Below are 14,652 nucleotides of genomic sequence, written 5' to 3'. Positions count from 1 at the left end.
ATACACACAGGAGAAACATGCATATAGGCAATCGCTTGAAGAAGAAAATGATCCAATTGGAGAGCAACTAAGACAATCATGCATTTAAGTATTAATTCCATTCACAGATTTGTGAAGACATACAACAGACATTATATTGGATCTTATGAAAAGAGTTTTAATAGCATCAAGTAACGATGCAATTTCAAGGCTGTAGTAAGTATTTATGAAATGTCTGGGTATTTCAAACTTGAAAAGAACTGGCTGCCCTTACTTACACTTGATCTCTTCTTGCAGACTAAAAATTACCTCCTTTTCCGCAGACCTCATCTGAAGTAAATAAAGGCAAGAGGAAGCATTCTCTGGGACTTTCCTTGTAATTCAGTGAATCAAGGAAACTATGACAATGATGTAATCTGACTTTTACAGCTTCCTTCAGACATATTTTTTCGACTTCCAGACTCAAGTTCTAAAACTCAAATATACAACAGTACTGGCCTGAATTAATTTTTTGCCTATTTTTTTTTAAGAAGTACTTGGGCACCTCTCACATTGTTTTCAGGGGAAAGAAGGAGGTTAGAATGATTACCAAACAAACCCACAGGAGTCTGGGTCTGGATTTACATTAGCAGGAAGAAAATTGTTAGCTAATTATATTTTTGGGGTTTATACTTCTCAGACAAAACTTCCACATGACAAATTACAGAATTAGGCAGAACTGCTTTGTATTATTCTTTCATCTTAAGGATAATAAGACATTTCTTTAGTCAGTGTAGACTTCTACACTGCCACCAAAATCCATGGGATTATACTCCTAATGGATTTTACAGCTTGCCTCATAGCAGTTTATTATAAAACAGTGCCTTGAAACACAGAAATACATTTATGTGTATTTCCTGCATTATATTCAATAGGTTTGGTAACAAATCATACTATTACCTCCAAAAAACAGCAGTCCCTTTCGCACTCTCTAATGATGATGGAACATTCTGTAGCCCACATTTTAATAGAGAAATCTATTAAAATTCCAGAAAATAAATATAAATCATGTTATAGTAAATTTGTTTAAGCTGTCCCTTCCATGGCCACTTCCATATGTATAAATTACCACGTGTGCTTATATAAGAACATGGATGAGAGCAAAACCAGAGGGATAAAGCCTCTTATTTATAATCCAGGACAGCAAATCCTCTTTGATCCGGTACCTGGGATTTTTTTCTTAACATTGCAATGTACAAACAAGAATAATTTTCACGGTGACATTCAAACACACAAACAAGAGACCATCTGTCATGAGATGTCTCTCTTGTAATACTAGATTGCTTGTTTTATTATGAACACACGGTTAGTATACTTTTTAACTAAAGTGACAAAACTGAGATCAAGCAACAGTCAACCTGTTTATACTTATATACATGAGAAAACACATATTTTAAAACATATTTATTTATATTGTGATAAAACAACTGAAAGTCCTGAATATTAAGATGCACTTACCTTTGTACCTTTATTTCTCAGCACACTAAAGGATTAAGTGACAGAATATGCAAGCCTTTTATTAGGTCTTTAGAGACCTTTAATAGCTTTGAAAGAAAATGCATTAACACTTAAATTGCTACCACTTACAATTAAGACAAAAGCAAATTTCACAGTAGACATGGACCCTTCCTAGCTCCCTATTTTATTAGAGAAAATGCTATCTACTTTTATTTCATGCTTTCAGAAAGAAGATCAAACTGAGTTTCCCTAGGCAAGGTAGAGCATACATACAGAGGAGTTGAGAAAAGACTACTTACACTGGGAGTTGTTGTGTTGTAATTCCAAATCTTGATCTTGGATATACCAAAGTCATGTGACCGGGTGGGATTGCGGATAACAAAGTAAAGTTGGACAGGTGGATAGAAAGGGCACATCCAAAGGAAGCTTTCCTTCGTGATCTAAAAAACACATACAAGCAGACTGTAACTAATACTCTTTCTCCTAAAGCAGGATATTTTAATTTACTCACCACCCCACAGAAGAATATACATTGATTAGAAAAGTAACCGTTTAATAAAATCTGCTACGTTAGGAGCAAAACCTTAACCTCATTTCCAAACAGCAAATCCGACTCTCCTGCCTTGTAAGACACCTCACAACAACCTAACAATTAGATAAAGGTCAGCTGCCTGCTGTCCCAGTAAGACATCTGCATGCTCACAAACGACAGGCAGTCTGCCATGCTTTGCAACTGCAGGGTCAGAGCAAGCTCAGTTTATTTTAATCAAATTAATCAGCTTTGCAGGCACTAGAGGGGATCACTGAGCACAACGGACACTGCATAATCATTTTATGATTTCTTAAAGTGCTTACACTTTTGTTTTGCCCTCTAAAGAGGGGAATCTTATAGAATTTTATTTCACTACCCCTATTTTAATCAGACTTTGCAGACAACTAATTTCACTTACAGATCTATTCTTCAAAGCTATATATAGGACTCTACCCTTGAAATTTTCTAAGATATCACAGAAACTCCCAACATTAATTTTACAGACAACTAACAATCAAGACATTTTAAAGTACCAAAGAATGCCTAATTCTGAACATTGTTCAGAACTGCTACCTCTACATGTTCAGAAAGTGTGGCAGCTCGGAAAGAAGCAAGGAGTAAAAAGTTTCAGAATCAAAATGTTGAATATTAATATACTTGATGTTGAATGTTACCTAAAAACCCAGAGATGAACGAGAACAAAAAGTAAATATACAGGCAGCCAACAATTCAGTGATCTGAGATTAGCAGATAAATTAGCTCCCTTTCTATTTTCAAGGTTACACAGTACATATAGTCACACAGTAGGTACACAAAGTCAGTATTTTTCCATATCCTTGCACTTTGAAGTGAGTCTTTCATTTTTTCCTGAAGGTAGTAACTACAAAACTTTCCTATTGAGTACTTCAGATGTATGCCTAATGATGGTAAGGACAGAGCTCTGCCAGTCTGTTCAATGATATCATGAAGAGGTCCACTTCTCAGAGTGCTCATCTTCGTATTCCAAGCTCTGTTGGTTCACAATGCCTCTGCCCCAGAGGGCTCTCAAAAAATTTTGGGAGACTGTTGTTGCTTTGAATGTCTGTTTGGGGCATAAACAGCCATAAGAGCACCAGACAGGTTTAATCCTTTCTATATAAAAGAGGAAAGAAGCCTCTTAACATCAAAGAAATGAAGGATAGCCCTCAAACCAGTGTGAACCCAATTCCAGGATCAACTTCAAAGCTAGATCACATTACTGAAGTTGTACTATGAACAAGAATGATTAAATAATCATTTCCCAACAGCAGACATCATCTGGTGAGCAATCCATCTCCAGTCCTCTCAGGTCAGGACCTGATGCCCTAGAAATCAATAGGTTCTGGTGCATACTGAGATATTGCCAGAGGTGCCTTCACAGGAGGGCACCAGATTCAGCAGCAAAATGGACTCTGGAGAGACTTGTTCCTGTTTCCCACTAGTTTCTCTGTAAAGCTGCACATGATCTTCCAAACAATAGAAGGCATATCAGAGCCAGGCCATGTATTGGGTCTTGAGTGAGAGGCAGCTGTAAAGATAATTTTGTTTATCAGTGGAAGTAACCGCTTAAAACAGGATACACAAACTCACAGGTGTTACAGTGTCCATCAGCATGTCAAAGATCAGACACCAGAAGTTGGAACGCATCTTGATGAATCCATGCCAAACTCATGAGACAGTGGAGGACTCTCATGTTTTACCACTAGGAGTGATGGTGATGTCTTTGCCTTCACATGACGTACTCAAGTCTGGAGTTACTGTCTTTGCAACTAGCACTGAAAAATCTAGCCCAAAAGTTCTTTGAACCATCAGGGTGAACCGATATGTCAGGAGTAGGAACTATATTTGAACTGGATCAAGGAAAAAAAAGTGACAGTGGGAACATTTGGTCTCAAATTTTGTGGGAGACTGGCCTGGGACACTGCTTTATGTGGGCACTGAAGGTATACCTGATGGAGGGTAAAGGAAGGCTGAAGCACTGTGATGAGGAATGATGTGGGTCTGAGGGTTCACCGTTGTGAAGAAATACATTTGTTAGGTATTTCTAGAATTACAGTTACTTGTCCTTGTTATTCTGAGGTTTTAAAAAAATCTATATATGCATGTAAGAATCAAAAAGGTTTACAGAAAACAATTTCAATGAAATGCCTAATCTACGTCTTATTAAGCATTATATCCCATCAGGCACCACTTCCTTAGTTGAGATGTTCTGCTAGGCATTTTTCTCTTTTACAGCATATCACGAAGTATAAGGGAGGAGGCAATTTAAGTGTTCTTAAAAGTCTGCAAGGGTGATAAATAACCTAATAAATAAATAAAATCCCTGATCTTCAATAAGACTATGTCTATTCTCAAAGACAAATGTACACCTAAATGATCAAAGATGGAAGTGTTTTAACCATGGTAAAGTGAGTTTTCCACAAAGTAAGTTTTCATGTTACGTTTTCATTCTGTTGAAAATATTGGTTGCTTGGAGATTCATTAATTTGTTGCTTTTTCTTATGCACCCAAAAGCTTTCTGTATGATCTGAAATGTACACAAACTGGAAATGCTGCTTTGACTTCTGAAGGAGTCTGCAGTTCAGTTATCACATATCCACATTCTAAGACCATATTCCCTGTCCAGATTGCCTTTTCTCTGATGCAATACCTTTCCAGCTTCAAGAGAGGAGATTACAGTGTCACAAATCAAAGGAATATATTAATCAATGAAATATAAAACCTCATTACTTAAGAATAATGGGATATATAAATATATGAGAAATGCTGAGAATAACAGGTTTATAATGGCTTAATGAATATATTACTACATAATTTATAATAATCTAGAAATAATTGATAATTATGTAGAAAGTCTGAGAGTCACTACTACTACTACTACTACTACTACTGAGTGTCATCTGCCAGAGAGCACAGACTATAAAGGAGAATGGGCATTTATAACAGCCAAACTACAATTTTCAAGAGAGTGTAAGAAAGATGTTTCAAGTAAAAATATTCGTCTGGAAATAATACTCCATATTGAGTTGCAACTAAATTTCAAAATACTGTATATTTGCCCACTTTCTATTCTCATTCACCCTGCTAACTGAAAAGTATCTCTAGCACAAAATGAGTTACAATTTATATTTTTTAATAGACTAAGTCATTTAGTAGCCTCATCCACAAAAATCATACTAATTTTTACTAGAATCCTAGCTCTGAAGGCCCATGGAGACAAAGGACACACAGTGAATGTACACCACAAATGAAATTATGGTTATATGAAGGGCTATGGACATTTGCTAAGCTCTTCAGCAGCATCAGAATTTCATACCAGTTATTGTCTTTTGTCCATATTCTTTAGTATGCAAGCACCTTATGTGTCCTCATCTTACTATCTCACAGAAGAGCCATGAAATACTTTTACCATGCCACACATTCTTCTTAATCTCTTGTTCGAAACTACCTACCTACACATTCTTATTCTTCCATGATTCTTCCCTAGATAAAAGAATAACAAGGGGACAGGAGAAAATAAGTGTGTTTCCTTCTTAAGTTTACTTAAATTAATATTAAACATCTGGAATAAGTTAGCAGTGAAGCTCCTATACCTTCAGATCACAAGAATTACTTAAGTTTATCGGCAGACATATGTAAAAATTTGAAATTCCCTGTCCTTAGAGTTTTTTGATGTCATTCTACAGATACTATGATTACACTACAATACTTTAAATACTGAATGTGTTCTTTCATCCAAGACAATACCACAGAGTTGACATACAAGTAGGCAGAGTTAAAGCTGCCTCCTTCCAGTTGCTCAGTTAAGTAAGTCAGGCAAATTAATCAAATTCTGCTCTAAAGCAAAATTATAACGGAATACCAACATCTGGGACAGAAAAGCTGGATTTGTTAGTAATAAGCAATATTTATATTTTTTTAAATTATCAGATAGTTGTTATGCTAGTCAGGTTCCAAATGCAATCATGTTTTTAAACAAAAAACCTAGTGACAGAATATTAAAGAAATATTATAATGAGAAATTTTCACATCCAGGACTAAGCTGTCTTACATTTAAGTTCTTATTGACCAAGCAGCACAAATCCCCTGGGTTGTCAGCATTTCGAATGTCCACATCATGAGGAGACACAATTATCTTTTCATTGTACAAATCAAAGAATTCCACCTCACTCAGGCCCACATTTACTGGATTTCCCCAGTTAGAAAGAAGTTCCATAGTCACATAAATGGCATCATGTACTTCCATACTGGTTGTCACCTGGATCGAAATGAAATATGGTATAAACATAAGTGACAAAACAATACAATGTGGAACACAATAAAGACCGTTAAGACTGCAGTACTGATGAGTCAGAAGCAAAAAGCTTGCAAACTCAAGGCTATCTGGATAACATTCAATCATTCTGGGTTCCACTAATTCTGCCCCACATCAACTAATAAACCTATGGCAGGGTAAAAGAAGAGAACATATCACCCTCTTACAAAGCCTAAAGAGAAAACAGGTCTCTGTTCTTTGTCCGATTCCTTTGTCATTCTGATGAACAAAGGAACGGTGATAAATTCTCTTCTCTTACCCTGCCATAGTTTTATTAGTTGATGTGGGGCAGAATTGGTGGAATACAGATTATTCAATATACTTTTATTTCAGTAATACTGGGAAGCATCAGTTCTGGTGCATATGTACACAAACCTTCTCTCTCAACATGGAATCTACTTCAGGTTTGTCATCAGACAGGGATATCTCATTATCACATGCAGAAGGGCTCTCAGGCTCTGGAAGGACTTTCAGAAGTTTCTTCTGTTGTCTGAAACATACATATTCTTTTATGTGTTACTTCCTCATAATTCTTGTATTTTTAAGAAATAGTTTAGTTGGTACAAAGGGGAAGAGATGAGAGGATGAACCCACACACCCCACAGAAGAATCCCATGTACCCCTCCACTGAATGACAACTGTTGCAGCATCCCACCTTTGGTTAAAAGACTCGGCTCCAGTTCTCAGCTGGGTGTGAGGCAGTTTACAAAAGTAATACATAGGTAATATAGAGACAGAGGGAAATGTTGGCAGTTCCCTGATCCACAGAGACTAGGCCAAGGCTGCAACCTTCTCCTTGATTTGCTACTACTTGCATGATGTCTCAGGTATCTAAAGATTATCAGGTGTAGTGGTACTACACTGTACCTGGTGGTATACTGAAAAATATCTCTTCAAAAAAAAAGAAGCTTGCCTTAAAGGAAATAGATATACCTGCTTCCAGAAGGACAAATTGTCTCAACACTTTTTGTGACTGCAGTCCTTGTCTGGCTTTTTTCTGGAGATTCAGCCATTGCAGAAACAACAGATGAAACAGAAAATTTCTTCTAAGTAAGAAAAAGATGAACATGTTTCATTCACATTGCTCTCCATGTACCAATGAGTATCAGTCTGCATCTCTGGAATAAGTAAGAGTTTGGGCCCAGCTCTGGTCTCAGCTTACCTCAGCTAACCTGTAACTCTATACTGAGTTAAAGCACATCTAACAGAATTGGTCTTGATTTGCAATGAAAAAGCTGAACTTGAAGCTTGGTATTCTATGTGGAAGAAAAGTAATGTAAAAGCATTCTCTGATGACTATTAAAAATATATATATATGTCTGAAATCTCATAGTATACATTTGGTAGGACTCAGAGTTGGCCAAAACTTTGGCAGAGGTCTGCCTAGACTTTCTCCTTCTCCAAAAAAAAGGATCATAAAGACTTTTAAACCCCAAAAAGCTCAGTTTTATTATAATAAAATCTTGATTTATTTTTTTAAATATAGAACTATCAGTAGTGACTGTCTAATGGAAAACAGAGGAAAAGTCCTGCAGTTCCTACAATGCTATGGGCTCCTTCCCTGCCTGTACCCCACTTTGTAAGTATACCCTGCTCCCTTTGTTATTTTTCCTAAAAATTTGGGTAGCTTCTGTCACAAGACAGAATACTCAGCACAGTGAACAACCAGTCAGATGAGGAATGGCAGTCCTTCTGTTCTTAGGTCACTTCCATTTCTATTATTTTTGAAGAGTAAGAGAACTTTGAAATGCTTAGAAGTTAATTCATTCTGCATTGTTATACATTTAAATATCAAAGGCCCAAGTTCCAGAATCCCTTAATTGTGTAAGCAAAATTAAATTACTGCTGGAAGATCATTAGGTCAGCTTTAAGACTGAGAACTCACAGTGGGGTTTTGAAACTCCATCTCAAGTGTCAGGGTAAATTACATCTATTTTAAGTATCATTTCATTATTTTTCATTTAAGCACAATAGTAAAATTAGTCCTAAAGTTAGCAGGAAGACACATTATGTAAGAATTTTCAATGGAATTTGTTCTCTCAACCACTAAGCTATAAATATCTCAAAACCAAGAGGAATAAGATTGAAAAGTTGACCCAGATGGTGAAATCATATGCAAAGTACTTACCTATAGTAAAGGAACATTTTCACCTTTGCTCCTAACCAAAACTCCCCATAAACCTAATGTTGGCTCAGTGATGACAGTGGATAGATATTCATCATAGCACCAACTCACAACTTCAGGCAGCATCAGCTTAGGTTAGTCAGCTGTCTTGGAAGCTCTCAGAACTCAAATAAGTAACTCCAAGAATGTCTAGGCATATCTCTTTTCCTTCAAAAAAACATAAGCCTCCTAAACACCAAACTGGAAGCAGACTTTGAATCCATGAACACTGTCCAAAACAGATAGTTTTGTAAATTTCAGTTTATGCTCAAATTTCTTTATATACTTTCTTTCTGTTAGGAGAACCCAATTATTGGCTATGCTCAAAGTTTAGCTAGGATTGTCAACACAAACCTCCTTATTCTTTAACTTAACGAGGAACAATGGTCTGATCTGAATCAGAAGGGAATGGATTTTTGTTGATTTCTTTGTTTATGAGTTTTTAATTGTTTTTAAACATGGTTGCTGTAGATTAGAGATGAACACATGTTGGTGCAGAAAACCCATACTAGCTCCTCACTAAGAGCTAGCAGTGTTCGTGACAGCTCTGCTCCAAAAGGAGAGCATGTATTAACAAGGAACAGTGCCCATATTAATGAGTCCAGTAGAAAGGTAGGATTTATTAGTATGGAAATCACACATTATATTGCTTAAGAAGCTTCCAGAATGAAAATGGCTCAACCGGGCCTGCAGCTGTGCATTTGACTGTGTCATGTGACTGGTCTATCAGTTGCTCAGTGATCCCTGAAATCAGGAGAGAGCTGTTGGATGCTATCCTGAGGAAAGAGATTAACAAAAACCACCTTATGGAAGAATAATACAAATTCAGTTACACTTACGAGGCATCACTATTCATTCATACACAATCTTAATGTATAACACATTGTAATTCATGGGGATTTTGCTAGTTGATTAAACAGCCCTCTTCTGTATTTTGCCATACCTTTTGAGGGCTTGTGGAAACTGTCTGCCTTTGCAGGTCTCTCTGCAAGACTTCATTTTCAATTTGCATTGCTTTAACCACAGCTGAAACTGAGAGATCAGGATCTCTCTCACACACATTTTTTCTAGTAGCTGAAAGTGGTCTTTCTGGTCGACTTAATGGTCCTGCCACCAAAAGAAGGAAGGAATATTCATTTGTCTGGACATACAAGTATGGAACATTACAACAGCATATGTTTGAAACATCTGATTCAGTTACTGACACAGGGCTTTGCTAGCAGTCTGTTACCATCCCAAGCAAGGCTGAAATGCTCCAGTTTGTTTTTATATTAAGATTCCAGGTCACATCTACTTTAGACAACAGCTGAAACAGTATCATAAGAGGAGGAAAACTGACAAATGAGAAACATAGTTTTTATGCTTTAAGATTTTTTGTACTTGCTTTGTTCCAGTATTTAATGGAAATGCCTTGTAACAGTTCATTGAAAAATAAGTATATATAATTTCAACACACCAGAATTTTTCAGTGTAACTGGGGTGCTCAGATATTTTGGAGGAATCCCCAGAGTCTTCTAACAAAAGAAGGGGAGTCAGGAATTGCTATTTGCAACATAAAATAAATGACCTTAGCATTTAAGTAGTTAGTCATCAAAATGCCTATATGCATCCCAGTCTTCCCAAACATCATGGAGAAATAGGAACATCACAGCCTATAAACAGGCTTAAAAGAAAGGCAGTAAAATTTAACAATAGAGGATCTGAGATTGGACTAAAAAGAGAAGCACAGTGGTTATATTCAAAAGAGAAGCACAGTGGTTATATTCAAGGACTTAAAAAGTCAAGGGAAGAAAAGAGACCGAAGTTGTACAGACATTTAGATCATGTGAAAATATCGAAGAACAGGCTGATATGCAAGAGTGCTCATAATGCTGCAGTAAGGTTTACTAAGCAGGAGAGTAAAATGGCAGTGGATGCTAGGAACATGAAGTCTACCTTGAAAAGACAGGAAGTTAAAACTGAACTGAGATTTGTGTGCATTCACACTCTTTAAGCCCTATGCCATCTACACTCATAAAAACTTTCAACAAGCATTAGTCATCTCTGCAAATACAGGGATAGAATAAAATCCTTTTTATTTTTCTGTACTATACCATCTCCCTGAAGTGAAATTAATTTAAGGATTTAAAGTGATAGCTGGACAGAAACAGTTCTAACAAGCACTATTATAACCTGAGAAAATGCTACGCACATCTTTGGAAAGCGGTCAAAGCAAGCATCTGCTCAGACAGATGGTGGGTGAGGGTCTCAGAAGCTACAAAGAGGATTTATTCTGAAGCCAAAAAGAATTAGCTTCTTTCCCTCAATTTGGTTTTCTGCCAATTAAGAAACTAATATTTTGACTTTTCAAAACTTTTAGCTTTACTGCTTTCTTGGGACATATCTGGATTTTGCTTTTTTGAAAAGGGTGTCTTAACCACAGAGTATAGTAAATCTGAAAACTTTATCTCAGACCTTTCAAAACTCAAGTCCATCAGACTCATTCAATTAAGGACTGTGCTGAAATAACATGATTTCAGCCCCTAGACTTGGGGGTTGTTTTGTTGTGGGTTTTTTTTAGCCCAGGTAAAGACCACACCTTAGCAGCAGATTTCTAGAATAAGCAGCAGTGCCTTCAAAATGGTGTTCTCCAGTACAGGAAAAACATCTTTCAGTATGGTACTAGATACTGGCCTATCTACCCAGCACTGGAGACTGATCTGCAGCATTCATTGTGTAATTCAACTACAGTCCCAAGCAGCAACAGAACTAGTTTTGCTGTGCTGTGGAAAACTATGCTTTTATTGCTATAAATGTAGTGTTAAAATCTTCCACCAAAGTGCCAATTGCTGATTTTGAGAGGACACACTTCTGTTAATACCATAGGGAACAGATCTCCATGAGGAAATTGGGAAACAGAGCAAGCCTAAGGACTGGAAGGGAAAGGAAAAAGTCTTATGCTGTGGAAGCGAGAAGGAAGGTAGTAAAGATGTAACAGAAGACTAATGTATACAGGCTCTGGACTTTCTCACAATTTTACTCAGTCAAAACACTCGAGGTGATAAAAACAACAACAAAAAACCTGAAGAGAACCCCACCAAAAAAAAAAAAAAAAAAAGAGGACAACAGCTAAGGGAAAAAAAAAAAAAAAAAATCACATAATGACAGATGTGTGCTGAAATTACATCTGAACCAGAGGGGGGAAAAGCATGAAAACTCTCCTATTATTTCTTACTAGAACAAATTCTTTCATGTCTTTCCTGATGCAAGAACTCAGCAGAGAGTGGCCGAGTGATTTTATTTTTTACCACAATTGGTCTGATAGGAATGTACATTTCAGCATTATCTTTTCTTTTTGCCGAGAGAACTCGTAGCGGCTTCACTTCTGCAAGATAATAAGGGAACAGAAATAATCAACTTCAGAGATATTTAGGAGCAGCCAGCCAGGGAAAACTTATTGGATCTTAACTGCTAAAATTTTGCCACTTTAATTATGCTGGCATAGTTAAAATGATAACCTCCATCCTTCCTCCCTTTCATTGATACTGTTCTATTGATGTAGAAGCACATATGTATGGCTTGCACTGACTTAGTGAAACAAAATAAAGTATATCATTATAAGGTACCAATATATCTCATCAGTACCAGGTATTTATCTGCACTACACATATTAACACAGTTATACCAAAATAAATTCTTAAAATACATACTAAAATGTTGTCTTATTTACAGGTTTCAAAGAGGGAGAGGGTTGCCTAGCATAGCTCATAAGAGTACTTCTTCACTTTTTTATGTGAGAATTATTAATGCCTCCATTGTTTGTATCACAGCTTTGAAATTTCTCTTTGGAAAAAAAAAAATCACATACTCTCCCAAGCATCTTGTTCTCACTGCTGCTCCACCCTTTGTTCCCATCTTTTCTTCTGCCATCTCTCCACATTCACACTCCACTCACCTCTATGATAATGAGAGGAATACTCCTTTACTCAATTTACTCAAAGATTGTTCCTTTTAAGTTAAGCAATTAACTATGGATAAGGAAAAAAAAAGATACAAAAAAAATCCCAAACAAACAAACAAAAAAACCCCCCCCAAACCAATGAATGTATCTGAAATGAGTGGGGAGGGAATTTTGAGAAATACTGAACGTAGGTCAAGGTCTGGCTTCTGCCTGAACTCTCTACCTTTAACAAGCTAAACATCTTTGAAACCTAGTGACTGGTTTTGGGTTTGGACACTGAGGTCTCCAAAGAAGATGACCTAACAAAAAGAAGGGGCTCAAAGCCAGATAGATTTGCTTTCTTGAATTAATATATCTTTCATCAGGGATGAATAGCACATGCTATGACAAGTATCCAGCCCCCAGGATGTGAAATGGAGGAAGTTGAGACTGGGAAGATTTAGCTGCCTAGATTACTGCAAAAACAGTTCAAAAATTTATTAAAAAAATATTAATCTCTTGAGAAATCTCACAGACAGTCTGAAACAATCTTAGTTCAAGTGTCTAAGCCTGGTGATGCAAGTGCGTTAACCAGGGCTATATCTTTGTCTTTGCAAAAAATTTCTTAATGTAGTAATAAGAGGATGCAAGTCTCCCAAATCAGGAGATTAAAACAACAGGTTTGCTGAAGAGCATGAAAAATCCTGAGAGTATGGAGTAACCATTAATGATTAACCAGCAACAACTTCTTTAAAAGTAATGCTTTCAAAGAATTATTATTATTATAGTAGTGTAGTAGTGTATAATACACAGAGACTTACTACTTTGATCCTGGTTGAACTGCAACACAGTAAGGGCACCAGAATCAAGGCCAGAGCATCTCCCAGCATCCTGATGTTCAGAAGCTTCTCTCTGCAGTGATCTACCACTATGCAACTGAAGGGCTCCAAGGCTTGTAATTGTTTCCTCGGTGGGAGATGGTTCTGAAAACACATCCTCTTCAACAGAGTCATAATCATCACTAAGAGAGTCTTCTTCCATCCTTTTGTCTTCTATACTGAGTTGCAAGCTTCTTCTCAACGTCTGGTACAATTCAAACAGATTTGTCAGAAAAGCTCAAACATGTATTTTAAAATAAACCAATGTGGCTGCCTCTTCCTCCCCTAGGAGAAAGAAAAATCTTCTCATGAACTCAGAGCCATGATGTAGCTAAAAATATTCACATTCCTATGTCGCGTCTTCACTCCTCTGATGAGGACTTGTAAAGATAAATCATCCTACAACTCCTGTCCTTCTTATCAGAATCCTTGCAGAAAAATTCTGTAGGCTAAGGAATTTTTATGTGTTACAAACAGGAGGTAAGTAATGGATAGGGAAAGGGCATATATTTTTCCAGTCTCACAGTTAGATTACCGTATCTTTTGGTTTGCTATTTGAAGACTAGCTGCAATCCAGATTTTCCAAATGCCTTCATAAGACTGCAAAGCTAATGTAATAGCAATTTCTTTATAAGCAATTGGATAGATAATAGTGCTGTCTTGTACACATCTGTACTTCAAAAAACAGTAGAAAGGAGTTGTGGTCTAATGGACTAAGCTTCCAGTTTGCACAGATTTTTTTAAGTGGACAACCCATAACAGGATTTTATGCAAAAATTAATCTATTTTGAAACTTACTGCGGAAAGAACTGCCCTGCCTCTCTCAGCATATGCCACAAAGAGCGCAGACCCTTGTGTTTTTATGAATGCAAAAGGAAAAAACGTGTATATCTTAAATACTTTTTTCCTAGTTTGTTGGTATTAGAGTTTTGAGATAAGTATAGGTAAGCAAATTGTATGAGCAGAATGAAAACCTGAAGCTATCCTAGGTACAAATGAACTGCGGCAGTGTATGTTCAGTTTGCAATGAAAGCTTCAAGCTGTTCTTCTGCTACAGATTACACTTGTTAGGAAATCCATGTTGACAGAAACATATTACAAAGAGCAGGCAAACTTAAGTTCAAAGAGGGTCTATAAGCAACCTGAGGCTTGATATTGAGCATGTCTTTATGACAGTCAAGACTAATATTTCTAGTTATTTGACAGGGAATTGTACAGGCTTTCTTTTAGTTTGAAACCTCATGACATCTGCATTGTAACAAGACATTCAAGAAAATACATTATAGCTTCAGGAAAACCAAAAGCATTTCCATCTGGAATACAAAGAAAAGTGGGGTTTTGGTTTAAAAT

General features: G+C 36.7%; 1 protein-coding gene across 8 annotated transcripts in view; it reads right to left on the bottom strand.

Moving 5' to 3' along the window:
* KATNIP (katanin interacting protein) overlaps positions 1–14,652 on the bottom strand; it is a 69,887-nt gene that overhangs the window by 43,459 nt on the left and 11,776 nt on the right. For 7 of the 8 annotated variants that reach the window (XR_007504546.1, XR_007504545.1, XM_049791501.1 and 4 more), the window contains 7 exons: positions 13,246–13,507; positions 11,720–11,869; positions 9,449–9,612; positions 7,275–7,387; positions 6,717–6,831; positions 6,078–6,284; positions 1,776–1,916 (listed from right to left, as the gene is read on the bottom strand). Coding sequence is in view for 6 of the 8 variants with exons in the window: in XM_049791501.1 (XP_049647458.1) it covers positions 1,776–1,916; positions 6,078–6,284; positions 6,717–6,831; positions 7,275–7,387; positions 9,449–9,612; positions 11,720–11,869; positions 13,246–13,507 (1,152 nt within the window). In the remaining 2 variants the exon portion in view is untranslated. The remainder of the gene's footprint in view (positions 1–1,775; positions 1,917–6,077; positions 6,285–6,716; positions 6,832–7,274; positions 7,388–9,448; positions 9,613–11,719; positions 11,870–13,245; positions 13,508–14,652) is intronic. The other variant, XM_049791504.1, reaches the window with a different exon arrangement.

Source organism: Accipiter gentilis, chromosome 33 (assembly GCF_929443795.1).
Source record: "Accipiter gentilis chromosome 33, bAccGen1.1, whole genome shotgun sequence".
Taxonomy (NCBI): Eukaryota; Metazoa; Chordata; class Aves; order Accipitriformes; family Accipitridae; genus Astur; species Astur gentilis.
Note: the sequence above shows the minus strand (reverse complement) of the source record. Positions and strands in the feature narration are given on the sequence as shown.